The sequence below is a fragment of the Vigna unguiculata genome, chromosome 6, assembly GCF_037176805.1.
Source record: "Vigna unguiculata cultivar grain cowpea cultivar isolate G323 ecotype 2 chromosome 6, ASM3717680v1, whole genome shotgun sequence".
Taxonomy (NCBI): Eukaryota; Viridiplantae; Streptophyta; class Magnoliopsida; order Fabales; family Fabaceae; genus Vigna; species Vigna unguiculata.
The window spans coordinates 37,255,355-37,280,575 of NC_140797.1; the positions used below are offsets into that span (position 1 = coordinate 37,255,355).

At 32.0% G+C, this 25,221-nt stretch overlaps 3 protein-coding genes across 9 annotated transcripts; all 3 read right to left on the reverse strand.

The window, feature by feature from the left end:
• Nucleotides 1–9,134: 9,134 nt before the first annotated feature.
• LOC114187770 (pathogenesis-related genes transcriptional activator PTI6-like) lies at nt 9,135–10,645 on the reverse strand. Its single transcript, XM_028076139.2, has one exon. The coding sequence runs from the start codon at nt 10,298–10,300 to the stop codon at nt 9,473–9,475; it is 828 nt and encodes a 275-aa protein (XP_027931940.2). The 5' UTR covers nt 10,301–10,645; the 3' UTR covers nt 9,135–9,472.
• Nucleotides 10,646–12,756: 2,111 nt separating this feature from the next.
• Nucleotides 12,757–17,693, reverse strand: LOC114187771 (Late embryogenesis abundant (LEA) hydroxyproline-rich glycoprotein family). Of its 5 annotated transcripts, none has more exons than XM_085675288.1 (4): nt 16,879–17,693; nt 15,505–16,721; nt 13,377–13,480; nt 12,757–13,165 (listed from the first exon to the last, which is right to left on the reverse strand). In XM_085675288.1, exons 1-2 carry the CDS (start codon nt 17,607–17,609, stop codon nt 16,685–16,687), a joined length of 768 nt encoding a protein of 255 aa, XP_085531414.1. In that variant the 5' UTR covers nt 17,610–17,693; the 3' UTR covers nt 12,757–13,165; nt 13,377–13,480; nt 15,505–16,684. The 5 variants fall into 5 exon arrangements, with proteins under 5 accessions (XP_085531414.1, XP_085531415.1, XP_085531413.1 ...); XM_085675289.1 differs by having other exon boundaries at nt 13,377–15,186; XM_085675287.1 differs by having other exon boundaries at nt 12,757–13,480.
• An 829-nt stretch (nt 17,694–18,522) lies between these two features.
• LOC114188736 (putative inactive receptor kinase At5g58300) lies at nt 18,523–22,948 on the reverse strand. 3 transcript variants are annotated; one of them, XM_028077367.2, is made up of 3 exons: nt 22,412–22,948; nt 19,542–20,895; nt 18,523–19,360 (listed from the first exon to the last, which is right to left on the reverse strand). In XM_028077367.2, the coding sequence occupies exons 2-3, from the start codon at nt 20,887–20,889 to the stop codon at nt 18,732–18,734; spliced, it is 1,977 nt and encodes a 658-aa protein (XP_027933168.2). In that variant the 5' UTR covers nt 20,890–20,895; nt 22,412–22,948; the 3' UTR covers nt 18,523–18,731. The 3 variants fall into 3 exon arrangements, with proteins under 3 accessions (XP_027933168.2, XP_027933169.2, XP_085531412.1); XM_028077368.2 differs by lacking the exon at nt 22,412–22,948 and adding an exon at nt 22,136–22,278; XM_085675286.1 differs by lacking the exon at nt 22,412–22,948 and having other exon boundaries at nt 19,542–20,931.
• Nucleotides 22,949–25,221: the final 2,273 nt, after the last annotated feature.

Consider the following 25,221-nt stretch of genomic DNA (forward strand, 5'->3'; position numbering starts at 1 on the left):
TGAAATGTTTAATTCATTTAAACTCTTTACATTGACTTGAATTTAGAGTAATCATATGAGATATTGAGACATTTTTTAGTTACACCTATCATTATCATTAAATGAATACAACAAACAATGACATTTCTATATTTTATAAACAAATTTGGGACTAAAATAATTAATATTGTTATTGAAAGCTTTGAGGACCTAAGAAATAGTTTAAGAGTAGTAGTGATTTTAATGATGATATTTGATTATTTTATTTATTAAAAGTTCAACTATTAATAATAATCGAGTTTTATTTTATAAGAATTATCATCTTTCTAAAACTTTTTTCTAACATCTGTCTCCTTTGTAGATCTTTGACTTCATCTTTTATCTGTTTAAAGATCGAAGTATGTCATAAGGCTCTTGGCATCAAGGTCTACAATCATATCCGATCATAATCTTTAAATAAAGTAAGCTTATCTTTTGCCTTTTAAGAAATTTGTTGCATGTGGGGTCTTTTGGGCTTGCATGTGGTGTTTAAGGATTCAAGATGAATCTTTGTTCAGTTAGAATTGTTAGGATGTGTTATGATCGTTGATTAGAGTTTTACATGTGCAGAGCAACCTATGTGAGGTAGAGTTTGTGAGGAACACCTAAGTCTAGGAACGTCTATCTAGGTAAGAAAAGCTAATAATAATTATATACTTGCCAATATCTTTGTTAACTTTTGTGTTGGTTTCAATTGGAATTGTTTGATTGTGGTTTTGTTTGTTTGGAAACTAATATGTGATGAGCAATGTAGAGTGTTTGTAAATTCTATGGTATGTGTTGATCTATCGTATGTTGAACTTATTGATAAATTGTTTATAGCTTGGACCATTGTTTTTAGGTTGTTCTAGTCTTATTGTTTGCAGGACAAAATTAATTTAGCTATGATTGTCATATTCGATCTATCTGATGGCTATTTTTGAGCCCATTTTCAAATTTAAAGGCATCAACATTCCCTTCCTTTGTCATGGCTTTAGTTCTTTAACTGTTAGGCTAGCTTCAGTATTGACAAATTGATGGCTAGCTCCGTAAATTGTGTTTCTGGTTCAAAACTTTGACTTATTTGGCCAACTTTAGTACTAGTTAGTTATGTCTTTTAAGTGGGGTCAAGGATTCAAATCTCGTATGTCAATTCCCTTTGTTGCGCCCAACATTCATTGAATGTTTCAAGCTTAGCTTAGGGATCTTCATGATCTTTTCCTGAAAATAAATGTGAAGATTAAGGTTAAAAAATGAAGGTTTAGTTTCTACTCTTTATGTTACAAATGGAATGGCAAATCTAAAAAAAAATGGATTTTAGGTGCATTCCTACAGCCTAGAACCTAAAGACTTCAGACCCAATGTGATTACTCCACTCCCGGTTGAATCAATTATTACTTTACTGTGCAAGACTCTTTCATCCAATACACCCTTTATATCTTGTGGTAGCCTCTAATAAGAGTGTAATGATTTGATTCGACCACAGTTTGAGACCAATTTTTCAACTCAATCCAAGCCAATTAAATAGACGAGTCTTTAATTCATCATTAAGCATAACCCAAACCACAAATTATTGAATGAAAACATAGATAAGTATGAAATACTGTGAATGTGTAAAGTGAAACTATGTAATTGTTTGTTTTATGAAATAATATAAGAATATAATTATATAATAAATATTTTATTATTGTCATAATATGTAAATTTATATAAATATAAGTATGATATTTTATTATGATCATAATATAGAACTGTTGGTAAAAATTTAATAATTCTAACTTACCTTTACCTTTTTTACCTTTTTGTGTCTATTATAGTTTTATCCACTTACAATGATAATATGCTATTATATATTATATATGAGTATATGATATATAGGGCAAGTAAGGACATCAACACTAAAATAGTCACATAAGAGTGTAGATGGTGAAAGTTATTTATGTTAGATTCTTACGTATTACATAAAGTTCTTCTTTCAATTGTTTCAGTATTATGTTTTGAAAACTTTCTTATATGTAAATTATTGAAATAATGTAATACATGAAACATCCTATGTATTTTTTTTATGCTTAAAACCAATTATGTTAATGCTTTAATTAGTAAAGTAATTCTACTAATTCAGGGTGTTAGAAAATAATGTTAAAAATATGAAAAAATAAACCACTAATGAAAAAAATAAAAAGGAGTAACATCTTACATAATTAAAAGTTTCTATTGTATTAAAAAGAATCGATAGCATAAGTAAATTTACTTTCTGAATAGTTTTACTTGATAATCTTGATTTAAAAGCAGTTTTTTGTTAAATTTTAATCCTTGAAAACAATAATCGTACAACAATTTCTAATACAATTGTGAACAAAAATATAATATTAGCTATGCTAAGAAACACAGTTTCTGTAATACAAAATAATAAAAAATCAGAGTTAAAATTTAAAAGAATATATGATGTTTTTGTATGTTTTATAAGATGATGATAATTTAAGAAGTAAATCATGACATTAGAGTAAAAGAAAGAGAGGTTGGGAATGTTTTATTGTTTGTACATTAGAAATTAATGTTGTCATTATTTTGAATATCTGCCACAATTTGTTGTTTACAATAAATACATGGTGCCTAAACAGTACTTAAAGAGGGTAGGGGCAAACGTGTCCATCATTACTCTCATCACATGGAAAGAATGAGGTCCCAACCATTATTATATTTTTACAATTTTATGTTTATAATAATAGCAATTAAATTAAAAGAATTTTTTATAAAATAAATTTTTTAATTTAATAAATAATAAAACATACAATTAAGTATAATAAAGAATAAAAAATAATAAAATGTATATAGAGTTAATTTGAAAAAAAATAATATTTTTTTCTTGGATTAAATATGTTTTTGGTCCTTTAAATATCAATAAAAAGTTGGAATTAGTCTCTCCTCAAAACTTTAAACTAATTTAGTGATCCATCTTTAAAAATACGTGAATTTGGTTTTTTTAACTTAATTTTGTTAAGTTTATTTGATGTTTTAACCATGTTTTCTAACTAACATTGAGGTAAAAATGTGTCAAACGGTCTAAACAACATAAAACGCATTTGAAATGTAAACTAAACTTAACAAAATTTGGTTAAAAGAAATAAATTTACACATTTATAAAATTTGGGGACTTAAGCCCCAATTTTGAATAAGAACTAATTTCAATCTTCACCGGAGATCAAAATACCAAGAACATATTTAACTTTTTCTTTTCTTTTATCATATTTAAAATCGAAAAAGAAGTAAAATAAAAATTTCTTGTTTGTCTTTACTTTTCATTAATCAATTTCTGAAATTAAAAGTAATTATTTATCGACTTTTGACAATAAGATATTAGTTTTATAGTACAAAATTTCTGATATATAACTTTCTACCGTTTCTTGTGTAATTTTTTAATACGAAAAAAGTAGTTAGAATATAAGAACTTAAATATTTATATTTCACCTTCTTCGAACAAGCGATTTTTTTTTTATAATTATATAAGTTATACTTTATTTTTTCTTTATAAATAAAATTATATATATTATTTTAACTCAACCTTATTTCGTGATACTAACCTAGCAGGATATCATAACGTTCTTATTTTTAATTTTTTTATTAACACTAAAAAAAACGATAAGTTGAATATCGTAGATTCTAGAATGTAGGCCATTAGAGGCAAGATGGAAGTAAATGTTAGAGGTTGTTGTTGAAATTTGAATGGTGAGATCAAAGAATTGAATATTGGAATGAAAGGTCTCTATCACAAAAGTGTTGGGAGGTTTCTTGGAAGCTAGAATTTTGGATTTTGGTTTTTGTGAAATGTCTCTTAAACATTATTTGGGTTGTTTTTATGTACTTCTTCTTCTTCCAAAACCCATTCATTTTTTGCTTCTTCTCCTAAACACTATTCTCTTTCACTGTTCCTGAAATTTCCTCATAACTATAACCCACACTACACTTTTCAACATTTTGTCTTTTTCTTTTTCTTTATTTTTTCTTTCACGTGTATCTTATGCAATTTTCTTCAAACCAAAACAAAATCAAACTAGTATCTTATGCTTCAGTGGTTACACTTTGGTTTTTCACAGGAACATTGTTGTAAATTTAATAAATTTAGTTTCATAAATTCCTAAAACTAGGAAAAATGTTCTTTTAGATAACAAAAATATAAAATGTGTGTAACAGTTTATTCAATTTCAAAATAATAGTAAAAGTTAAATAATGATAATTTGGGTTTGAATATGCCAAGAAGGAGACTTAAAGACTTAACTCAATTTCACATAATCGTCATATAACGTGAGGTTTGTACTTCACTTATATACTATAAATGTAGAATTTTCAACACTTACACATATTCTGTTAAGATAAGTTTTACAAAGATAAATTTTCTAATTATGACTTTTGATACCACATTAAAAATATATTTTAAATCTAATTTAATTTTATAAAATCAATTTATAAAGTGAAATTTGAATCGAGTGACATTATAAAAAAATTTGTTTGAGTATGACTTATATACTTGACCTACCAGATTTGATGCTGAACACAACCACTCTTGCATTAGAAAAGTTTGCTATTACCTTCTATGAACCTTCCTTCCTTTATCTCTTATGCACTTTTCAGAATTTATTATTCTCTTCAATTTACATTTAGCTTTTCTATTTATTTATTATAAAGTTGCATATTTTGTTTGGTTAAATATTAATTCTATTGTAAAAAAATTTATATCGAGTTTTTTATACGAGTCAAATACAAACATTTCAGTAGATATGTCCATAGTAAATATTTTATCACTGATCACGTATTTTCAAAAATTGTTTTATTTTCTTTTTGTTGAATAATAAATAATCTTTGAGGTATCTGCTTTGTCCCCTTGTCCCTCTCACGTCATTGAAAGCCTCAAATAGCCTTTCTTTTCTTAGTTTGTTTCCCTTGGATCTATCTATTTACTAGAGCCGGCATAAACACTTCATATTAATAGGTCAACTCATATTATTACAAGTTGGGTTAGATTAAGAATTAAAAGAAAAAACATTTTATAATGTGTAAAAATTTGAATCTCATCTCTATATGGGGTTGAATGTGTGGTTGATTGAATGTTAAAAATTAAACCCTAAACATTAACTGAAAACAAAAATCAAAATTACAAAAATAAAGCATTATTTCTTGAACTTATTATTTATGGTATGAAAATTTGGAATAGTTAGACAAACTGAAATAATGTTACAACCTAAAAGAAAAGTTGAAGTTTATAAAATATGAGAAATAAAGTTGGGTTGACATTTTTTTATTTTTTAAATATGTAACGTATGAAATTTTTAAGTATTGATTGTGGAATCTTAAGTTTTATTCATAACAAAAATTAAATTAAATTTATTTTATTTTAAAATTTAGTTAAATCTATATGTTTCATAATCTACTAATTCATGTTGGTCAATTTTTATTAATGTTTTTTTTTAATTATATGTTAAATGAAATCCAATCATTTAAATGTAAAATATGACCATTTTTCTTTACTTCAGTCGTAAAGAGAGCTTACATTAACCTTTTTCACTAGTAAAACCATATTGATTATGTGGCAGCAATAAGTTAATAATCTAAGGCTAGGTTTGGAATAAATAATGTTCTACTTTAATCAACACTAATATGGAGTTTTAGGTGGATTAAATATTTAAAGAAACTCTTATACTGTTCACAATAATCTTATAACATTCTCTAGATGAATTTATAACACCAATTAAAACTTATCTATTGAAAATATGATATAACATACAGAGTTTGCATGATCACGCTTCTTTTGTTGAATCACACACCCCAAATTTTAGATTTTCAATACAAAAATCGTAATGAACATTTTTTTATGCTATAATTGTTGGAAATCTCACGTCTACCAGAAATAAGACAATTTCATAATATATAAGTTATATATTATAAAATCGTCTTATCTCTATTCAATGTGAAACTTTTGATATATTCTTTATGTCGAGGTATATCTTTGTACCTTACTTTATATATATATATATATATATATATATATATATATATATATATATTATGAAATTGTTTTATCTATATAGTTATTCTAACAATAATGACAAAAAAAAAAATAGTAATCATACTATTTATTAACCTTAAACATCTCTTATCATCACATCACATCAGCCTAAATCATTAATATCAACTATCTCAAATTTATATAATAATTTATCATCACTCTACATTTTCTATATATGATTTATTATTTTTGGTGATCCTGATATTGTCACCAAAATTTGAAGTGAATGTGTAACTTTGTGTATTATTACATGATGGCTTCTCCATCAATATGTTGAGTGACAATGCAACATATACACTCACATTGCTATATCTTAGGGTGCCCTATGAACCCTATAAATTAACTCTTAGTTACCTTTTTTTTGAAAGCATAAAAAAAAAGAACAAAGAAACATGTAATTGAAATTGTAATTATGTCACATGTTGAGCACTAGATATGTTTTGGTTGATTGTTGATTGAAGCAAAGTGATGAGGGCTAGAATAGGAAGCACATGAAAATGGTTAGAATGAAAAAAGGGTTTTTGGTGAGTTTGTCTTGTTGTGGAGAATGGATCCAATGAGTGAAGTAAGAGACAAACACAAGCACCCAATCAACCATTGCCACTTTCTCTTCTTAATCTTATCTGCAACTGCAACCTGCAAAAATGCTATCAATTTATCAATATTCAAATCTTCCTAAATTAACAATGTGTCACCATTGTTGCAAATTTCTGCAGTTGAGTTCTCACCACTCTATCATATATATAATGACACTAATTTTCCATTCTAAATTCAAGTCCCACATAGCATAATAATCAACGAGATAAAGTGTATATATTATAGAAACTCGTAAATTCGACATAAAAGTTGAAAGGAATATCCTAATTCATTTATATGTATGACTAATCGTTAGCATAGATGAATTTATTTTAAGTATTTCTAGAAAAAAAATTGAAATTTTTTTTCTCATAAATTAAAATCAGTACATATGAAAAAATTGTTAGAAATTCTCATGGTGGCTTGGATTTTTTTTTTTTTTTTTCACTTGAGATTGTTTTGTGAGCAACCATAGGACCCACCAAATCAACCATTTTCAGGTTTTATAAACCTTTTTACAATAGATGCTATAATTAGTTTCCTCAACATATATTAACTTTTTGCCCAAAAAATGAAGATTATTACTTTTCATAATAACTACTTTAATATTAATTATGATGTGTGATTTCATAATGTAAAGTTAGTTCCCTTTTCGATACATAACTATTAAACTCTAATAGTTCTATCTCGTTTAAGTAAAATTGTTTCTTAAACTCATGACAAATATATAATTAAGATTTAGTTATATTTTAGTATTATCAGTGTTCTTTTAATCTCTTCGTTCTTATAATTTATTTATTTGCTGGTATATTGCATGATAACGTCACAATTGGCATGTAGTATGACACGTGTATTAAATGGCAATTTTTATTTTTGTCCTCACATTTGTGATATTAAAAACCAAAATTGAATAGTATTATATATGTTAAGCAACTCATAGATATATTAATAGAAAAATCATATATTTATTTTGTTACATTAGGTTACAAATATATTTTTTTATTAAATTATTTTTTGAAATTCGTAATCTAATGATTAAGATGATTGAAGAAGAGTAAAATATATTTTGTAAATGTTTTGTGAAGAAGAGTAAATTATTTGGTTTTAATAATCTTGACTGTATCAGCTATCAGAAGGACTAATCCGTAAACTTTGATCAGTTAAATAATAAATAAAAACATAAAAAAACTTTAATATTGTATTTATTTTATAATTTATGTGTTATACACTAGAAAGATGACGATGACGTCTTCCTCATTGAAGTAAAAGTTTATATCCATTTTATTTTCTATATTCAATAAATATGAAATTTATTTTTTGTGAAACCAGGCACATTTTGTTATTTTTGAGAAACCAAACATCCATGCTGTACTCGTTTAAATATTTATTGAATACGTATCATTATTTTCGTTTGAACACCAATTTAAAAAATTAAATTTTATCCACATTTATAATTATCTTCGAATAATTTAAATCTTTCTCAACAATATTGAAAATAATTTGAAAAATAGTCATAAGTATTAAGTTTATACACGCTATAGAATTATATCTAAGATATGATAAAACTGTACTTTCCATTTTGAATGAATGGCCTAGATCTCATTCAAGGATATATCATCTCTTTAAATTATTGAAGCTGTGCTGTGATCTTATATAGATTTTCTAATATGTACGGAAAAAGAGTACATAATAGCTATTTATAATTGATTGAATGTGAAAAAAATCTTTAGAAGTTTGTTTTTAAGAAATAAATAAATAAATCTAATTATGACTCATAAATCTAGCTGAGAAAGTATACGCAAAAGAAATGACAATTGTAATAATAATATAAATAGATAAAACATTTATTTTAATTTTTGTCGTTTTATTTGGCAGGATAAAGTATATAAAGATTACATAATATTATCAGATAAGAAAGTGAAAGGTCACCTCTGAGGAAGCAAAACCCTCACTAAAGATATTTTGTAAAAGGAAGAGAAATGATTCTAAAATGTTTTTAACATTTTTTTTTTCTACAGTCATTTTTATTAAATAAAATTTATGCTGATTTCATAAAATACACGAGTTTCAACTTTTACATTTAAATCAGATTTTTATTTAAAGGTAAAAGAAAAAGTGAGAGATTTTAAAATAGCAAGTTGAGGCGACTTATGTTAATGATTGTTCTTTACCTTACAATTAAAGAAACACTCATAGAACAATGTCTATCTCAATTCCTCCCATAAAAACATTTTCTTCATCTCAATTATTTATATTAATATATAAGTTGCTCTACTTATACTCCATCCTCGATTTTAAAGAAAATAAATTAAAGAAAAATTGTACATCGGAAATTCTTTATGGAAATAATTATAATATTAGGGAAATCATTGTGATACCCTCCTACTAACCAAAGAATCCCAAACGACCAATCATAGGATCAAAATCTTCCAAACAGAAAGCCAATCATTAGTTTTGCCCTCACCAAACAAGGAATTAGAATGACGAAAAAGTAATAATATTTAATAAAAATTGTACTTTATAAATATATATAACAAACTACAATAAAGGCCTTCTCTAATATTTTGCATCATATTCACTCACTCTTCATCTTCTTTCTTTTCCATGAGATTGAAATTAATTACACAAATTAGCATAGGACAAAATTCTCTAATTAGATTACCAAAATGCTCACGTCTATAGTTCTAGCACTCTACACTCTCCACTCTTCTACGCTGCACAAAAACTTAGTCCCGAGGGTAGTTTCGGAATTCCAAGAAATACAAAACCGAATACGACAAAAACTTAGTACAATTACTAAACAGTCCCTGAGTTTTTTGAGAAAGGAGGAAATGACGCTTAATTTGGCCACGTCAGGAACTCGTCCGGGTCAAACTCGCCGAACTCTTCCTTCGCGTAGCGCTGATTCAGCACGCCCATGTTAACGTCCGTCAGACTAAACGGCGCGTCGATGTCAAACCCGAATGCATCGACCTCGCCGAAACGGAAACCGTCAAACGGCGAGGAGTCTCCGTCGCAGTAAGTGAGGACAGACGTCGGCGACGAGAAACCGTCACCGGAGCAGGCCGCCTCCGGGGGCGAAACGCGGAGTTCTCTTTTTCCAGTACCGGCGGCGAGGGGAAAGTTGGTGACAGCGTCAGGCCCCTTGAGCTTCACGGCGGCCTCGTCGTACACGGCGGCTGCTTCCTCCGCCGTGTCGAAGGTGCCGAGCCAGACCCGTTTTCTTTGGGTCGGGTCGCGGATCTCGGCGGTCCATCGTCCCCATGGTCTCTGCCGGACACCTCGGAACTTGTTCCGGCGGCGAGGGGCGGCGGGCCGCTTCTCGGGTTGGGTTAACGGGGTCGGGTTAGTGGAAAAAGAAGGGGTTACGGTTGGGGGTTCTGGGAGAAAGGGAAAGTTTATGGTGATGTGGGTGATTTCTCTTTTCACTTTTTTGTGTTTTGAGGGGTTTTTGGGGCTTTCATCGTCGCCGGAGGAGTCTGAGTCGGTGGCGTCGTGGTCGGTGAGGATGACTCGGAGGAGCTTCTTGTGCGGTGGTTGGGGTTTTTTGGGGGTTTTGCATGGTGGGTGGGTGTAAAAATTAGAGCTTGAGGTTGGTGGGTTAAATGGGTGGCGGAGATTCATGGTTGGTTGGAGGGACATGAAAGGTTGGTTTGTGTCACTCATGTTAAGAAAGAGAATGAAGAAAGGGAAAAGGTGATGGTTTTAATTGCATGAAGGAAGAGGGAAAAGGAAAGAGGGGGGTTTTGGGTGGTTATTCCAAAGGGTAAGGAAGAGAGAGAGAGAGAAGATGTTGTTAGAGAGGTTGGCGGGAAAGAGGCGAAGAGTGTGGAGAGAAGAAAGCCAAGGTGAGTGAGGTAGGATTAAAGGGTATTTATGGTGCAGCACGGGGTGTGTCCCCATTGGAGGATGAAGCAAATATTTTTCTCGTGAAGCTCAGGGATTTGATTTGGGTAACGAATTGAAGGAGAGAGAGAAGATTCGAGGGAAAATGGAGTGAGTGAGTGAGGGTCTGAGTGGGGAGGGTCATGAATCACTGTGTATTTGTGTGTACATTCATGTCGCTGTCGGCAACACAAAAATCCTTTTGCCACCAAAATCTATTCACGTCTTCTACTATTTTATGTGTCCATTACTCTTAACTAAACTATAATCTCATTTTATTATCAAAAGCATTTTCAATTTTTGTTCCTTCAACTCAGGGAGCAATGCATTACTCAAAACGTGCTTAATAGTATGTATTTTAGTATTATGTTTACATGTTTCTTGAATGTTTACAATAGAATGTCTCTCTATTTTATATAAGGATTTGAAAAATGATTGTAGGAAAGCGAGGTGTGAAGAAAGAACGTGGAATCTTTCCACGTCGGTGAATCTGAAACCACGCAATTCTTATGGTTCCATGGATGGTGAAGTTTTGTAATTAGGTGATTTAGAGAATAATGGGAGGTAGAAGGAGGGGAAGCAAAACCTTGAAACTATGAAATTGACGTGACTTTTTATAGTTTGTTTTAAAGCGTGGCATGGCATGAATAAAAGAAAAATAAAAGGAAAAGGAAGAAATGGGTGAGTAGTGGAAAGTATGGTATACCGTTGAGCATTGGGCTTATCCAACCCATGATGACCTTGCAGATGGCAGTAATATCTTTCAGTACAATATTTTGCAGAGTTTGTCTATTCTCTGTCAGACACCGAACGGGATTACTTAATTAACAGTACCTGACTGAGATGGAATATATCAATCAAGCATACAAATAAAAAGATAAAAGGTCAAGGTTTCTTTAATTTTTTTAGTGTGCAATTTTACTTTTGGGTGACTACAATGTAATATTGTCATGTAATTTAGAGACACAAAGTCTAATGCTACACATGCAACTTTGATCCTATGACTTGAACCCACAGTCTTTATTAAAAAATGCTTGAACCACTTGTCTAGCGCTCAAATGCTTGAACATCATGAGGAAAGAGGCGGATGAACAATAGCTATGAATGAATTGAACAATAGAAAGAAAACGTTAACATCATAAGAAGGGTCCAAGTATTGTAGGGAGGAGGAATTTGCTCAAAAAGTTTAATTAGGTTAGGTTTTGGCTTGAAGAGGAAGCAAAGACAAGTAAGCGTGCTAGTTAGTCGAGCACGTGTCATATTATCTACGTTGAGGCCACAAGATTCATTGCATTTACAGATGAATCACACCTTCTTTACTTGTTGCTTGTTAATTAAGAGACGACTCTCACTGCTTTTATCAGCCACTGGTCTTATTATATTATTTACCATTGACTTGAATTGAAGCTATTTGTGGTGACCTCACCTTGAACGTGTCTCTGTCGTGCAGCAGCATGCCCAGTGGTTTCCAGCAGGCATGTTTCTGTACTAGACATTAAATTCTGAGGTCAACCCAATACCGTATAACAGTGCTTCAGTATCTTTTCATTTCATTTGCATGAATTTGGAACAAAAATAGTAGTATTTGACATCCTTTTAATTTACTTCCCATTCGTTTAATTTTTCAGTTTGCGAACACAGAATTGTAACAGTTCTCTCCAGAAGGACAACTCTTTTTCTTTTTTTTTTTCAATTCCACCAAATTGTGACAATTCTTTTGTTTCTACCAGAAAATGAAAAAAGTAAAATTCGGCTTCAAGAGGCAATTGGTCCAATACATGTTCTTAACTATAGTTTCTTTAATTACCACTCATTTGGAATAGCATGTCACAAGCAGAAAGTTTGTGGGACATTATAATACAATTTCATCCATGACCGATGTCTTCGAAGGAAATACTCATAAGTTATAATTAATTCACTTACCATGGTTCAGTTCCACTGACAAGTAAAGACAATATTTCACGAAAAGTATCTTTTGTTTCTTCATAGAACATGATTGAGCTGCTACAGGAGGAGCATGATCATCCCGTAGCATATTTCTATGTCCAACTGTCATTCATGCGGTTGACACTATTCCTTACGCAGACCCATTAAAGAAGTTAAATATCTGTGAATCATATGTTCATCTCATTAAGTTGACTTGAAAATTATATCTTAAGTCAACGGAAAGAACAGACTTCTATTTTAAGCTACTTCTGTAACTAAAATATTACTACAACGAACTCTTGCAAAATCAATAAATTTACAAAAGCTAATGTTATTTCCACAATCTCCCACTTTACATTCTCACGACGTTTTTTTCTCCATCCTCCATTACATCGCTCAACTTATTCCACACTTCTCTCCTTACCGTACATAGTGAGATGAGGATGTTAAGAGGGAAGAAAATAACCATACTCTTTCTAAGAAGGTTCACAGCTTTTTCAATATAATTCTTAAACATAAGCAGTAAACAAGTCTTTAGTTAAATTTCGAAGCATTAAAAACATCATGACACAACAGTTTCACATATCAATAGAAACTAAACAAGTTACAGTACATGATAGACAATTTTTATGGTTGAAAATAATCTCACTCCTCGATTTGAGTATAAGCTCCAATTTCTCAACATTTCAAGCCTAAGTAGAAGTGACTTTGGGAGTTCCTCTGCTAAAAAAAAGTTCATACCTTAATGTATCCAAACAGGGCCATAACAAGGTTTGTATTTATGTTGTAGCCACGAGCAATAATATGCCAGAAATACATATTATTCCAATGTCGAATGTCAAAATAAGAGGATATGGTAACACAGAAATTACAAATGCTAAAACCGTTATGCAAAATCATAAAAAATCACGAAACACAAGTAATATCAAACCTTAGAAATGGTTAAGGTCAGGCTCCATTGTTATTTTAGAATGTCAACACATATGCTTCCATTACTGTTGATGTTTGGGTGGAATACCTAGTCTTAAAGGCAACCTGCACTACTCAGACGTTAAATTCAGAATTTCTAAACTACAACACTTGACAGATATTGAAGAACTTGACTAGCAGCCAGCATGGGTGCTTAAGATCATCAGTCCCCATATCAAAGAGAAAAATTATGCATACAAAAGACAGGAGACTGAAACAAGCAAAGAACAGAAAAATTCTTAACATGAGGAAAATCAAGACTGTAATAACATCATCCAACAATTTAATTTGTTACTAGGAATGCTTTCCAAGACCACTCTTCACTAAATTTGCAAGAAAAGAGAAGAAGCTACAATTTGTATCAGAGGTGCTGCAGAAAAACAAGAAAATAACAAAGAAAGAAGAATCAATAGAGCAATCTCCCCAAAGTCAGAGAAATGTTCCCTTGTCTTCAATGTCTATTTCCAAATCTGATATCATCCCCTCACAAACGATTGGATCACCACATAAAAGAACCACACAACACTCCTCTCCTCTAGTTAACTCTCCACTAATAGATAATATTACGCCCCATACTGTTTATGCGTTTAGATGGCATGTCTAAAAAGGCCTATCCCACTTAGAAGGTAGATTCCTATCAATACCACCCCGTATGAAAGTTTCCATGTCTTCAAGGCAAATATTGGGATATTTCTCAATAATAGAAGTTGCCATTTCCCATGAGGCTTCCTCTGCAGACTGTGACTTCCACAGGATCAGCCATTCCTGACATTGTTGCCTGTCCTAGTAGCCAAAAAAGCTTCAAGACTAGGGGGCTCCAAATTAGTAACAGCCAGCCCTGAAGGCAAAGTTGTAGTAGCAGAACAACTCTTCACTGATCATTTCAACTGTGAAAAATGAAATATCAGGTGAATACAACCGAAGTCTGGAAGCTCAAGTTTGCTGGCCATTTCAGCCTTTGCACTAAGATAACCAAATACATATCGGATTGAGAAGAAGACGATAGTTGAGTAGTGTTTGTTGTAGACGTGTCTTACACGTACATTTCAGCCCCGTAAGAACAGAAGGTTTCTGCAAATCGATTAACCACCTCTGTTAAGCCATCCTTCCAGGATGGTAAGTGGTGCTTATGTGCAAAACCATTCACTAAAGTCAAAATAACTCACTAGAATTTACTGAAAAAAGAGGGTCCTATCACTTATAATCAACTTTGGGAAATCATGTAGAGTGGCAACATTCTTGATAAAATAATATGCCACCATTCACGTTGTGTAAAGATGCTTTAAGGCAATGAAGTGAGTGCATTTAGTTCGGCAATTCACAACAACCAAAAATCACTTTATAAACCTGTGACAGTGGCATCATCTTGTCAATCCAGTAACGAAATCAAGGGAGATATAACCCCAAACAATCTCTAGAATAAGAATGAGATGGGCAAACCTGCTGGACTCATTGCTTGATACTATGCTTCACGGACACCACATTTAATATGTACACAGCCATTAATGCCTTAATTCCCAAAAGAAAGAGGAAGCCAACCTCATATATGTCTTGGTAAATCCAAAGTGTCCCATTGAAATCGAAAGTTTTTATATTCCTTATGCCTTTTCTGTCTTTTTCCTTTACAAACCCTAAGCTACCCTGCAGCATCCTAACAGACACCACAACACCATCACAACTGTAATTGATATCACTTAAGCAGCATTTGTCTGTAATTATCCTCAAAATCAACAATCGCGACACGACGGCAACAACAATTTGAAACATGTCTCCTATTCATCCCCAAGCCATTTTGGACAACAAATTCTTACGAGATCAGTATAACCACATCAGGCTCAGTAAAATAAAAAGCAAACACAAGAACCATACAATAAAACAGCAAACAACGATTTAGGTTATGTTTTGTTGAATCAGTCCAACATCACGAGTGTTAAAAAGAAGCACCAAAACACCAGAAAAAAAAAATACGAACGATTCGAAACAAGATAGGTCATGCATGCAGAGACAACAACACAAAGGGTTAAATAATTGAAAGTGAACTCGAAGCGTTAAAATCAGAGTGTATAATGAAAAGAGAAAAGGGTTCTCACCTGCACTGGACGTAGGACGATCCTTCTGCAAACCCTTGAGCTCCTTAACGATGCGTTTCGATGACATAACCGAAACTTTGAGATGGAGAGAACCAAAAGAAAAGCAATGAGGGAGAAAATGAAGTGACGGGTAGAGAGGGATATATCGAAGAAGCGTTGGATTCTAGAAGGTTTTAATTCATTTAGAAATATACACACACAAAAATCATCAAAAACACAATTAATGCATTGCAAAAAAAAAAATTATTTTTATTTTTTTAGCAAGTGCCTTAAAATTTCAACACATTTACTCTTGATGAACGAGTGAGAACGAGTATTCAGTGTATTTGAAATGATTTAAGAGATCGTGAGCGAAAAAATTGAGTCCAGTTTCTCTTCTAATTTTTTTTATTATCATCTGTTAAGTATTAAAAACAATATTTTGGTAAGATAATTTTAATATACAATAGAGAAAAATAATCAGAGAATCCAAACTCGAAAAAGTTGCTATCCAAAATCTCTTTTGTAGTTTTTTTTTGGATTAAATATGTTTTTGGTCCCTCAAGTTTGAGCGAAATTTGGAATTAGTCCCTCATCAAAACTTTTGACCAATTTAGTCCTTCATCTTTCAAAATGCGTGAATTTAGTCCTTTTAACCAATTTTTGTTAAGTTTATCTGACGTTTCAAGCGCATTTCATGATAGTATTTAAGTTAACATTGAAGCAAAAATGTGTCAAACAGTATAAATAATTTAAATACTATCATGAAATGCGTTTGAAATGTTAGATAAACTTAACAAAATTTGGTTAAAAGGACTAAATTCACGCATTTTGGAAGATGAATGACTAAATTGGTCAAAAGTTTTGATGAGGGACTAAACCCAAATTTCGCTCAAACTTGAGGGACCAAAAACATATTTAACCTTTTTTTTTTTTTGTCATGCTCGGACTCTGTATATATCTGTATATATCTGTATATATTTGTATATATTGTAACTTGTAATCAACAATATCTTTAATTAGACCATATATATATACATGTTCGCAATGAACAATGCAGAACTTTATCTAGAATGAGAAACCTCAAAGACGTTGGTGTCTCTAATGACTTGTGAGTAAACTTGGCTATTTTCTGAAACTCAAATCTCTATAAATATAAATTACTTGTCCTCCCACGATGAAGGATGTGATAAAATGTAGCCTAGCTAAACTTGTTCGTAGCTGCTTTCTTCAAGTTGCTGCCCTGCACCAAAATTTTACACACATTAACAATTAAGAAACTAGTTATGTCTAAAGACCCATAAGATTCATAAATTAAAAACCAAACATATTAACATTTTCTTAAACCATAAGGTTCATAAATCGAAAAGCAAACATATGGTTAATTAATGTTACCTGCTAGAAAAAAGTTTAACATCACATGGAGGTCTTTTTCCAAAGTCCACATCCATCAACTTGATTTGATTACAGGAGGCTAGAAATGGGACATTGTTTATCTCTAAACTCCCAACCTTAAAACCAATGTTCCCTCCAGCATATACATCAAAAACCATTTCGTTGGATTTGATGTCTGCTTTCAAGTCATCTGCAGCATCTGTGTTAACATCAACATTGTTCGCTGTCATAATCATGTCCAGAGTGGTGTCATTCAAGGGCATTTGATAGAAGCCATCAACGTTGTTCTTCCCCAACAAGATATCCTCACTTGTGGTAACAATAGAAAGTGGTCCGTACAAAAGCTTGAGCTTATCGTTCTTGTTAGAGAACAATAGCCGTAACCCTATAACATCATTCATCTTCTGTGACCCTTCATCAACTTCAAACTGCGATACGTTGAAGGCTCTCACGTAAACTTTTGGCATTCCTGCCTTGAGGAGTGCCAAGTAGGTGATGCATGCGAAGAGAATGACTATGATGAAGAAGAAAAGAATAAAGCATGACCATGCACAACATGCAAACCAATATGGGTGGTAACGTCCGTTGTCAAGGTGGTCAATGGAGGAATCGCTTTCATTGAGGGTGGAGCTCATGCGGCGGTCATGCACGCCCAAGGACATGTGTCCGCTCGATCTCCGGCTGCTCGGACCCCTCTGCAACGCCGGATTCCTCGGTGGCACCTCCATCATCACCACCACCACCCTCAAGGTAAGCGAAGACACACCTGTGTCCAATGAACGTTACTTGCTTTCACATCATTAATGGGTTGTTATTTGTATCATGCTTTTTTTCTCTAGTTTTTGTCACCACAGAGGCACAAACCTATTTCTGGCAAATCAAGGTTGGAGGATAAACAAAGAGAGGTTCTTAGAGGATTATACAGTTAAATATACTTAGTTATTATAATTGAAATCTAATCCAATTAAGCAACCGAGAGTATGTTACACAGAAAAATGTTATGTGAACAACCTCTCTAAATAGAAAATCAATGTTCGTTGTTGTTAACATTAAAATAATCATACAAAAAAAACATTCCTTAAGCATATATTATGCAGTAATAGCTTATGTTGCGTCCAAACTTTTTTTATCCATTTTCTACCTGCACAATTTTAATTATTAAAAGTACAAAATGATTATTACATAGATGATCGATTATATGAAAGCATAACTTCAATGTTTTCTCAAAGTTGAGATAAAAAGTAAAACTGAGTGATCGTGGAAGTATAAAAAACAGAGGAAAGGTGTATGGCCTAATTGCAGTGAAATGGTTGTATAATGAAAGTGAAATTTAGTAAACAAATAGTGAAGTAATGTCACATTATTATTATTATTATTACGTAAGATTTTAATTATTTTCTGTAAAAAGTATTTTGATTCTTTAATTGATTTTTTTTAGTATAGAGAATATTTCTATTTCTATAACAAGAGAGATTTGGTAAATAAATGTGCTATTTTAGCACATGCCTAAATTTGCAGGGCGTGTACACAATGATCTAGTAGCACGGTACTGTGACATGGCAACCTTTTTTAACTACGTTGGGAAGCCAGCGAAACATTTCGATATTCACTTTTTCATAGGAAAATGTGCTTGAATGAAGATGATTAATTGAATGATGATGTTAATTAATACATAATAAGAATTCAAGGAAAACAACCTACCTACAGGAGAAAATAACTCAAGAAACAACATCTGTGAGAAATGTTGAAGAAAATGGACAGAGAGGTTTGAACAGAGTTTGAGAAACCTTGACCAAGCATTCACTCTTATGCTGTGATTTGTGATTTCCTGGTAAAGCAAAAGCAAAGTTAATCTATGGAGTCTGAACATTTGAGTCCTTAGATTTATTTTCTTCAGAAGATGGTCGGTTATCTGAGTCAGATTGCCGAATCTCTTCGATCATTCTTACTACTTCATCCATGTTAGGCCTCATATCTGGCACCTTTGCCACACAGGCCATGGCTATCTGCAACATCTGCACCATTTCTTCTTCAATGTTTTGGTACCTCATGAGCTCAACATCAAAAACTTCTGCAGTCCATTCTTCCCTAACAACGGACTGAACCCACCTAGGGAGATCAACCATGTCATCACGTCCCGGAGATTGCAGAGGAGCCTTCCCAGTAAGCATTTCAAGAAGGAGCACACCGAAGCTGTACACATCTGATTTATGAGAGTGTTTTCGCGTTTCAATCACCTCTGGAGCACGATAACCAGCAGCTCTAGAAGGAGTAGCAGGAATGTTCATAAGAGGGGCAAGCCCAAAATCAGAAATGCAGCCATCATTATCTTGGTTCAGAAGAACATTTGAGGACTTAATGTTTCCATGTGAGAATTTGGGACCACCAACAGAATGAATGTGAGCAAGTCCTTTCGCACTTCCAAGGGATATTCTTATCCGTGACTCCCAGTCTAAGGGAGTTCTTCCACCTGTTCTTCCACCTGTAATCAAATTCAGATCAAGTTTAAGGTGAAGTAACGTATTTTATCTGGTTTTCGCAGATACAACAACATGAACAAGCCTACAAAAGGGGTAGCCAAAAACATGTTTTCTACCAAAAATGAAAGAAAAAAGAGTTAACTTTAGGAGATTTGACAGAAACTAAGGAAAAGAGATGCATACCATGCAAGAGTGTGTGTAGGTTGCCACCTTGGATATAGTCATAAACCAGAAGCTTTTCATCTTTTGAATAGTAATAAGCGCGAAGAGGGACAACATTTGTGTGTTGTCCAACTCTTCCCATAATGTCCATCTGCTGTTCAAAGTCCTTCTTCCCTACCACAACTTCCTTCAATCTTTTCACCACAACAGTCATTGACTCCTCCAGTATGGCCTTATAGGCAGTGCCATAACTACCCTTTCCCAGGACTTCAGCTGAAGCTCTCAGCAGATCCTCAAGATCAAAATTATAAGAACTGCCCTCAAAGAAAACCAACTTGTTCTTCTCAGGTTCTTGAACCCCACTCCCAAACTCTTCCTTTGGCTTCTCACCCCTGCCACCACCAGAGCCCTTTCCTTTAATCACATTGGAGCCTCTGCCGCCGTCTTTCTTTACACAGCAAATAACAATGACAAGAGCAATGAAGAATAACACCACAGCTCCTCCAACACCAATTGCAATTATAGCTATTTTACTCAACTTGTATTTTGAGTTTTGTCTCCCTGTAGTTGATGATGAAGGTGGAGTCAAGGCAGGAGAAGGTCTAGGAGGAACCCCCGAGCACGGCCTCAGAGGGGGGCCGCATAAAAGTGAGTTTCCTTCAAAGGAAGAATTTGGAAAAATCTGAAGAGCTTTGGGAATAGAGCCATTCAAATGGTTGTAGCTTAAATTCAAAAGCCTGAGCTGAGTGACATTGAGATTAGGTATCTGTCCAGATAGAGAGTTGTTTTGGAGATTCAAACTAGTTAGTTCTGAAAAATTTTGAAATGTTTTGGGAATGACACCGGTGAAGGAATTATATGACAAATCAAGCACAACAAGTTGGGGAGACAGTGATGCAGGTATATCACCAGAAAGGTTGTTATGTTGAAGGTAGAGATACTGAAGAGAAGGAAGAGAAGCAATGTCAGGAGGGAGATTTCCACTGAGTAGGTTGGACCGAAGGCTAATAATTTTCACAGCATCAAGCTTGCCAAGTGTATTGGATGGGATGGTGCCGACTAGTCCAACGCCGGGAAGCCGAACAGTAACAACACGAGTTCTATCTTCATTGCAAGTGATGCCTACCCATGATTCACAGACTGAGGTTGTTGGATTCCATGTAAGGTTTCGCCGGTGGGGGATAGCATTAGCAAAATCAAGAAGGGCTTGCTTATCTGAACTTAGATCAGCAATAACCAAAGGGAAAAGAATCACTATGACAAAAAGAAAAGAAGTGACTGAAGTTGAAGGAAACTTCATCGAGAGTTGTTTTCTGGAAGGAATAATATATTGGCAATTGAATATGGAGTAAACTTTGCCAGTCATCATATGTTCCTGTGTTGGTACCATAACCATAAATCAGAAGTTAGGATCCTGTAGCATGATGAAAACAAACAATGTATAACAAACCTAGGTGTTAGAAACGACAACATTGCAGAAAACAAGAGTCCAAACATAACCATTCATGATTAATAAAAATGAAGCATGTTGGTTGAGGATCACCAAACAGATAAAAAATTTCAAGCCAAGGGTAAGTTTTGCCTACTTGTAAGATCAAGAGAGAGACACAGGGGAATGCACTTTCAATGAATTAAAGAACATGAAAATGACACTGTAGTTTTATATATCAAGAGATATACAAACACCAGTAGATCATTAGATCTAAATCAAAAGAAAAATTATTTCATAGAGATTATCACATTGAACCTTTAAGTGTCTTCTCTAGAAGCATACTGAAAAGGTTTAAGCAGAGTTCACTCTACAATAGTCACAATCACTGTTTACAATATGCAAGGAGAAGAGCAACAGAAAGAAAATAGGGGGGGCAACTATGACATCAATCATGAGTTGAGAACATATCACATTACAACTATACCAAAAAAGGTATCAAGACGGTCAAAATAGTCGCTTTAAGCATGTCCATCCCAAATTTTTGAACAATTACAAAGAATAAACAGCAGTGAAGACAATATGACAAGAAAGATTTGGAAAGAGAGAAAGTGAACAGTGTTAGGTTTATCAAACTAACCAATCCCTTATAATTTTACACGCATAAGATTGTACTCGACAACACAAAGAAAGATCAAGCTATAAAGAGAGTGAAATATGTCTGTTACTAAAAGAGGAATATGATTCATGAAAAACAAAAAAGGAACTCTCAAGATTTTGGCAGAAAAAAAAAATGAGGGAGAAGCGAAGGAAAGGACAACACACATTTCTGTGAGTAGGCTTGTTCAGCTCTGTGGTAACTTTACGAATTATTAGATAACCACAACACACATTTCTGCTCTTTATTCTCAGAAACACAATTTTCTAGCCGACCACAGCCAACGCAATTCCCTCCCGTTTTTCCCATTTTTGGCTTCCCAGAAAATAAGATGATGACTTGAATTTTGAAACAAAATGACTTGAATCTTGAAACAAATGACTGCACAGAGAACTGATTTTTTTTTTCTTCAAAAGCACACCATTTTGATGGATTTTGACAGAAATCACAAGATCAGAAACTGTCAAAGAGGTTCAACCACAAAATTTACAATAATGTAAAAATTAAAAAATAAAAATCCTCAAGTACCTTCAGATCCTAAAAACCAAAACCAGGTCTTCAAAACACTAACAAGAAGAAACCAAAACCAGCTTTGTAGCACATTCCACTCTCAATTTGAGAAGAAAAAAAAAAAACAAAAGAGCCCAGATTTACATGTTAAATTGGGAGCATCATTGTACCACTTGGATATATATATTCACACGTACATACATACATACATATATATATATATATATATATATATATATAGAGAGAGAGAGAGAGAGAGAGAGAGAAAGGACAGGCTTTTAAGAGAACAATCACCTGAAAGGAAGCATGGGGGGATTCAGAAGCATGTGCTGGTCTCAGAATTCACCAATCCAGAGAAATGAAACAGCAAATGAGGGAGCACTGGCTGAGGCGGAAATTGGAGTTGGTGGGGTGCTTGAGCTTTGGTAATGAAGTGGTTGTTGGAAGGAACTTGTTAGAATAAGAGCATTGATATCAAAATCTGAAGGTGGGTTTCGTTGAGAAGAGCATGTAGCACAGTGAGAGCCCATAAAGGCAGAGAATTTGGATGAAATTGAGGAGCATTTTTTGCTAAAAGAGAACGGTAGCAGCAGAAACAACAGCAAGGTACAGAATGCAGAAGCTTCATAAAAAGGGTTGGAGAAAGTGACTCAATTTTTTGTTTTCGCTGATAAAATAAAGAAAGATGAAACAAAAATAAAGATTAAAGAATAAAATTGACAGCACAGCAAGGCAATGCAGAATGGACGCTATCCTTCTCTTTCTTGACCTACCCCAGACCCCAAGAGAGAGAAAGGGAGAAAAAAAGTTTGAGACTTTCTTCAATTCTGCATTTATTTATGAGCATTATTTAATATTGGAACTGAAAGTTTGAGAGTTGAGTGAGAAGAGAGAGAAAAGACAGTGCACACACATGTACTATGATTATCTGTGATGACGACTTCTTCAACGGCAAAGATGGAAAAGCATTTTACGTCTTACATCACTTCACTTCACTTCTATGATTTTGCCAAAACTTTAAAACCATACCATGAAACTGCAACATCAAAATTCAGAAAAACGGTTTTATATTTTTTTTCAGTGACTTTGTGATACTTTTCTCTCCTTCCTTGTATTTTCCAAGCTTTTTTTAAGCAATCTAGAAAGTACAAACTAAATCTTCATATTTTCAATATTTATTTTTTCTAATAAAATATATATATATATATATATATATATATATTGAAAGGTAGTTTGGTTCAAAACATGTGGAGTAATAAATCTGAATATCTTTTTCAAAAGAATTCATACATCAATTTGTCACATGGATTTTATTCATCTACAACTCTCTTTTCTTCGCACTTACCTTACAAATCTTAATATAAATATTTTTGTAATTTTATATATATATATATATGAATAGTTTTCTATGTGTAATATAACATAGAGTTATTTATTATTATTATTATTATTATCGTCTTATTTCAATGAAAAGACATTTTATGCATTATATTTGTTGTTAATTGTATCTATTTTTTTCTCTCTTCATATTTATTAAATTAAGAATATAACTGAAAAAAAATTCTTGATATTTAAAAAATATTAAAAAAACCTTCAAATAATAATCAGTTTTAATGATAAAAATATAATTAGAGATCGGTTAAGGATTATTTTTTTTAATTTAAAACAATTTTTTAATAATTATTTAATAATTAATGTTAATGTCTAATTTAAAAACTAATTCATAATAAAAAATTATATTATTTATCAATTTAAAATTAATTATAATTTTTAAAATTATTTTAGTTACTGATATTTTTTTAGTTTATAAATTAATATTTTATATCATGTGGTTATTTTCATTCAAGAAATTTTATTATAATAAATAAAAAATATTTTACAAAAACGATGGAGTACCAATTATACTTTATTCTAAAATAACGTTAATTTGAGATTTTCTTTTTATACAAATTACGAATAACATCAAATATAACACTTATTAAAACAATTTTGTTAAAATATCACCATTCTCTTGATAAAGAATAAAAGTAATATTTCATTGGAAGTTTAAAGTATCACTCAGTTTTAAAGTTCATTATGAAGTTATTTGGAAATGAAGAAAATAGAACATTATATTACTATATTTGTCACCACATTATTAGTTTTATCATTATGCATGTAATTTTGGTATTATATTTTTATTTGTAATTATTATTTTTCTTAATTTTGTTTGGCTTTTACTTATATTTCTATACTTGTGATGTCACACAAAAAAGGCAAGATTGAAAAAGCCTTCAAAAATGATTTCCAGTTACGTAAAGACAACCTTTAATTAGTGTGTAAAATTGGTCGGCACTTGCGTTAACTTCACGGATCAAGTATAATTTGTATCAATAAAAATAATAATTTATTTTAATTTTATAAAAAAAATGGTTAAATATGGTTTTAGTCCCTCAAATTTCAGTGAAATTTGGAATTAGTCCATCTTCAAAATTTTATACTAATTTAGTCCTTCATTTTTATAAATGCGTGAATTTAGTCTTTCTTACCAAATTTTGTTAAGTTTATCTGATGTTTTAAGCGCATTTCAGGATAATATTTGAATTGTTTACATCGTTTGACACATTTTCGCTTCAATGTTAACTCAAATATTATCATAAAATGTGTTTAAAATGTCAAATAAACTTAATAAAATTTGATAAAAAAGACAAAATTCGCGTATTTCTAAAGATGAATAACTAAATTGGTATAAAGTTTCGAAGATGAACTAATTCCAAAATTAACTGAAACTTGGACCAAAAACATATTTAACCAAAAAAGAATTACTTAAAACTAGCTAACTTAACTTTCATTACCTAATACCAAAATAAAAATCCAGAATTCTCATTTTTGTGGGTAAAAATATTGTGTTTGAAAAAAAAAGTTTTCAACTTTGATTTCACTTTCATGTTCTTCTTTCTTCCTTTTCATCTTTATTACTATCAATTAATGACTTTGGATGCTAACTAAAGGTTGTGAATGTCTTTATTACAATCCTAGAAAATAATTTTTCACCAAAATCACATGCATCAAGTGACCAACACATTTATTTGGGGTTTTTCCTTTACTATATATATTTCTTTCAC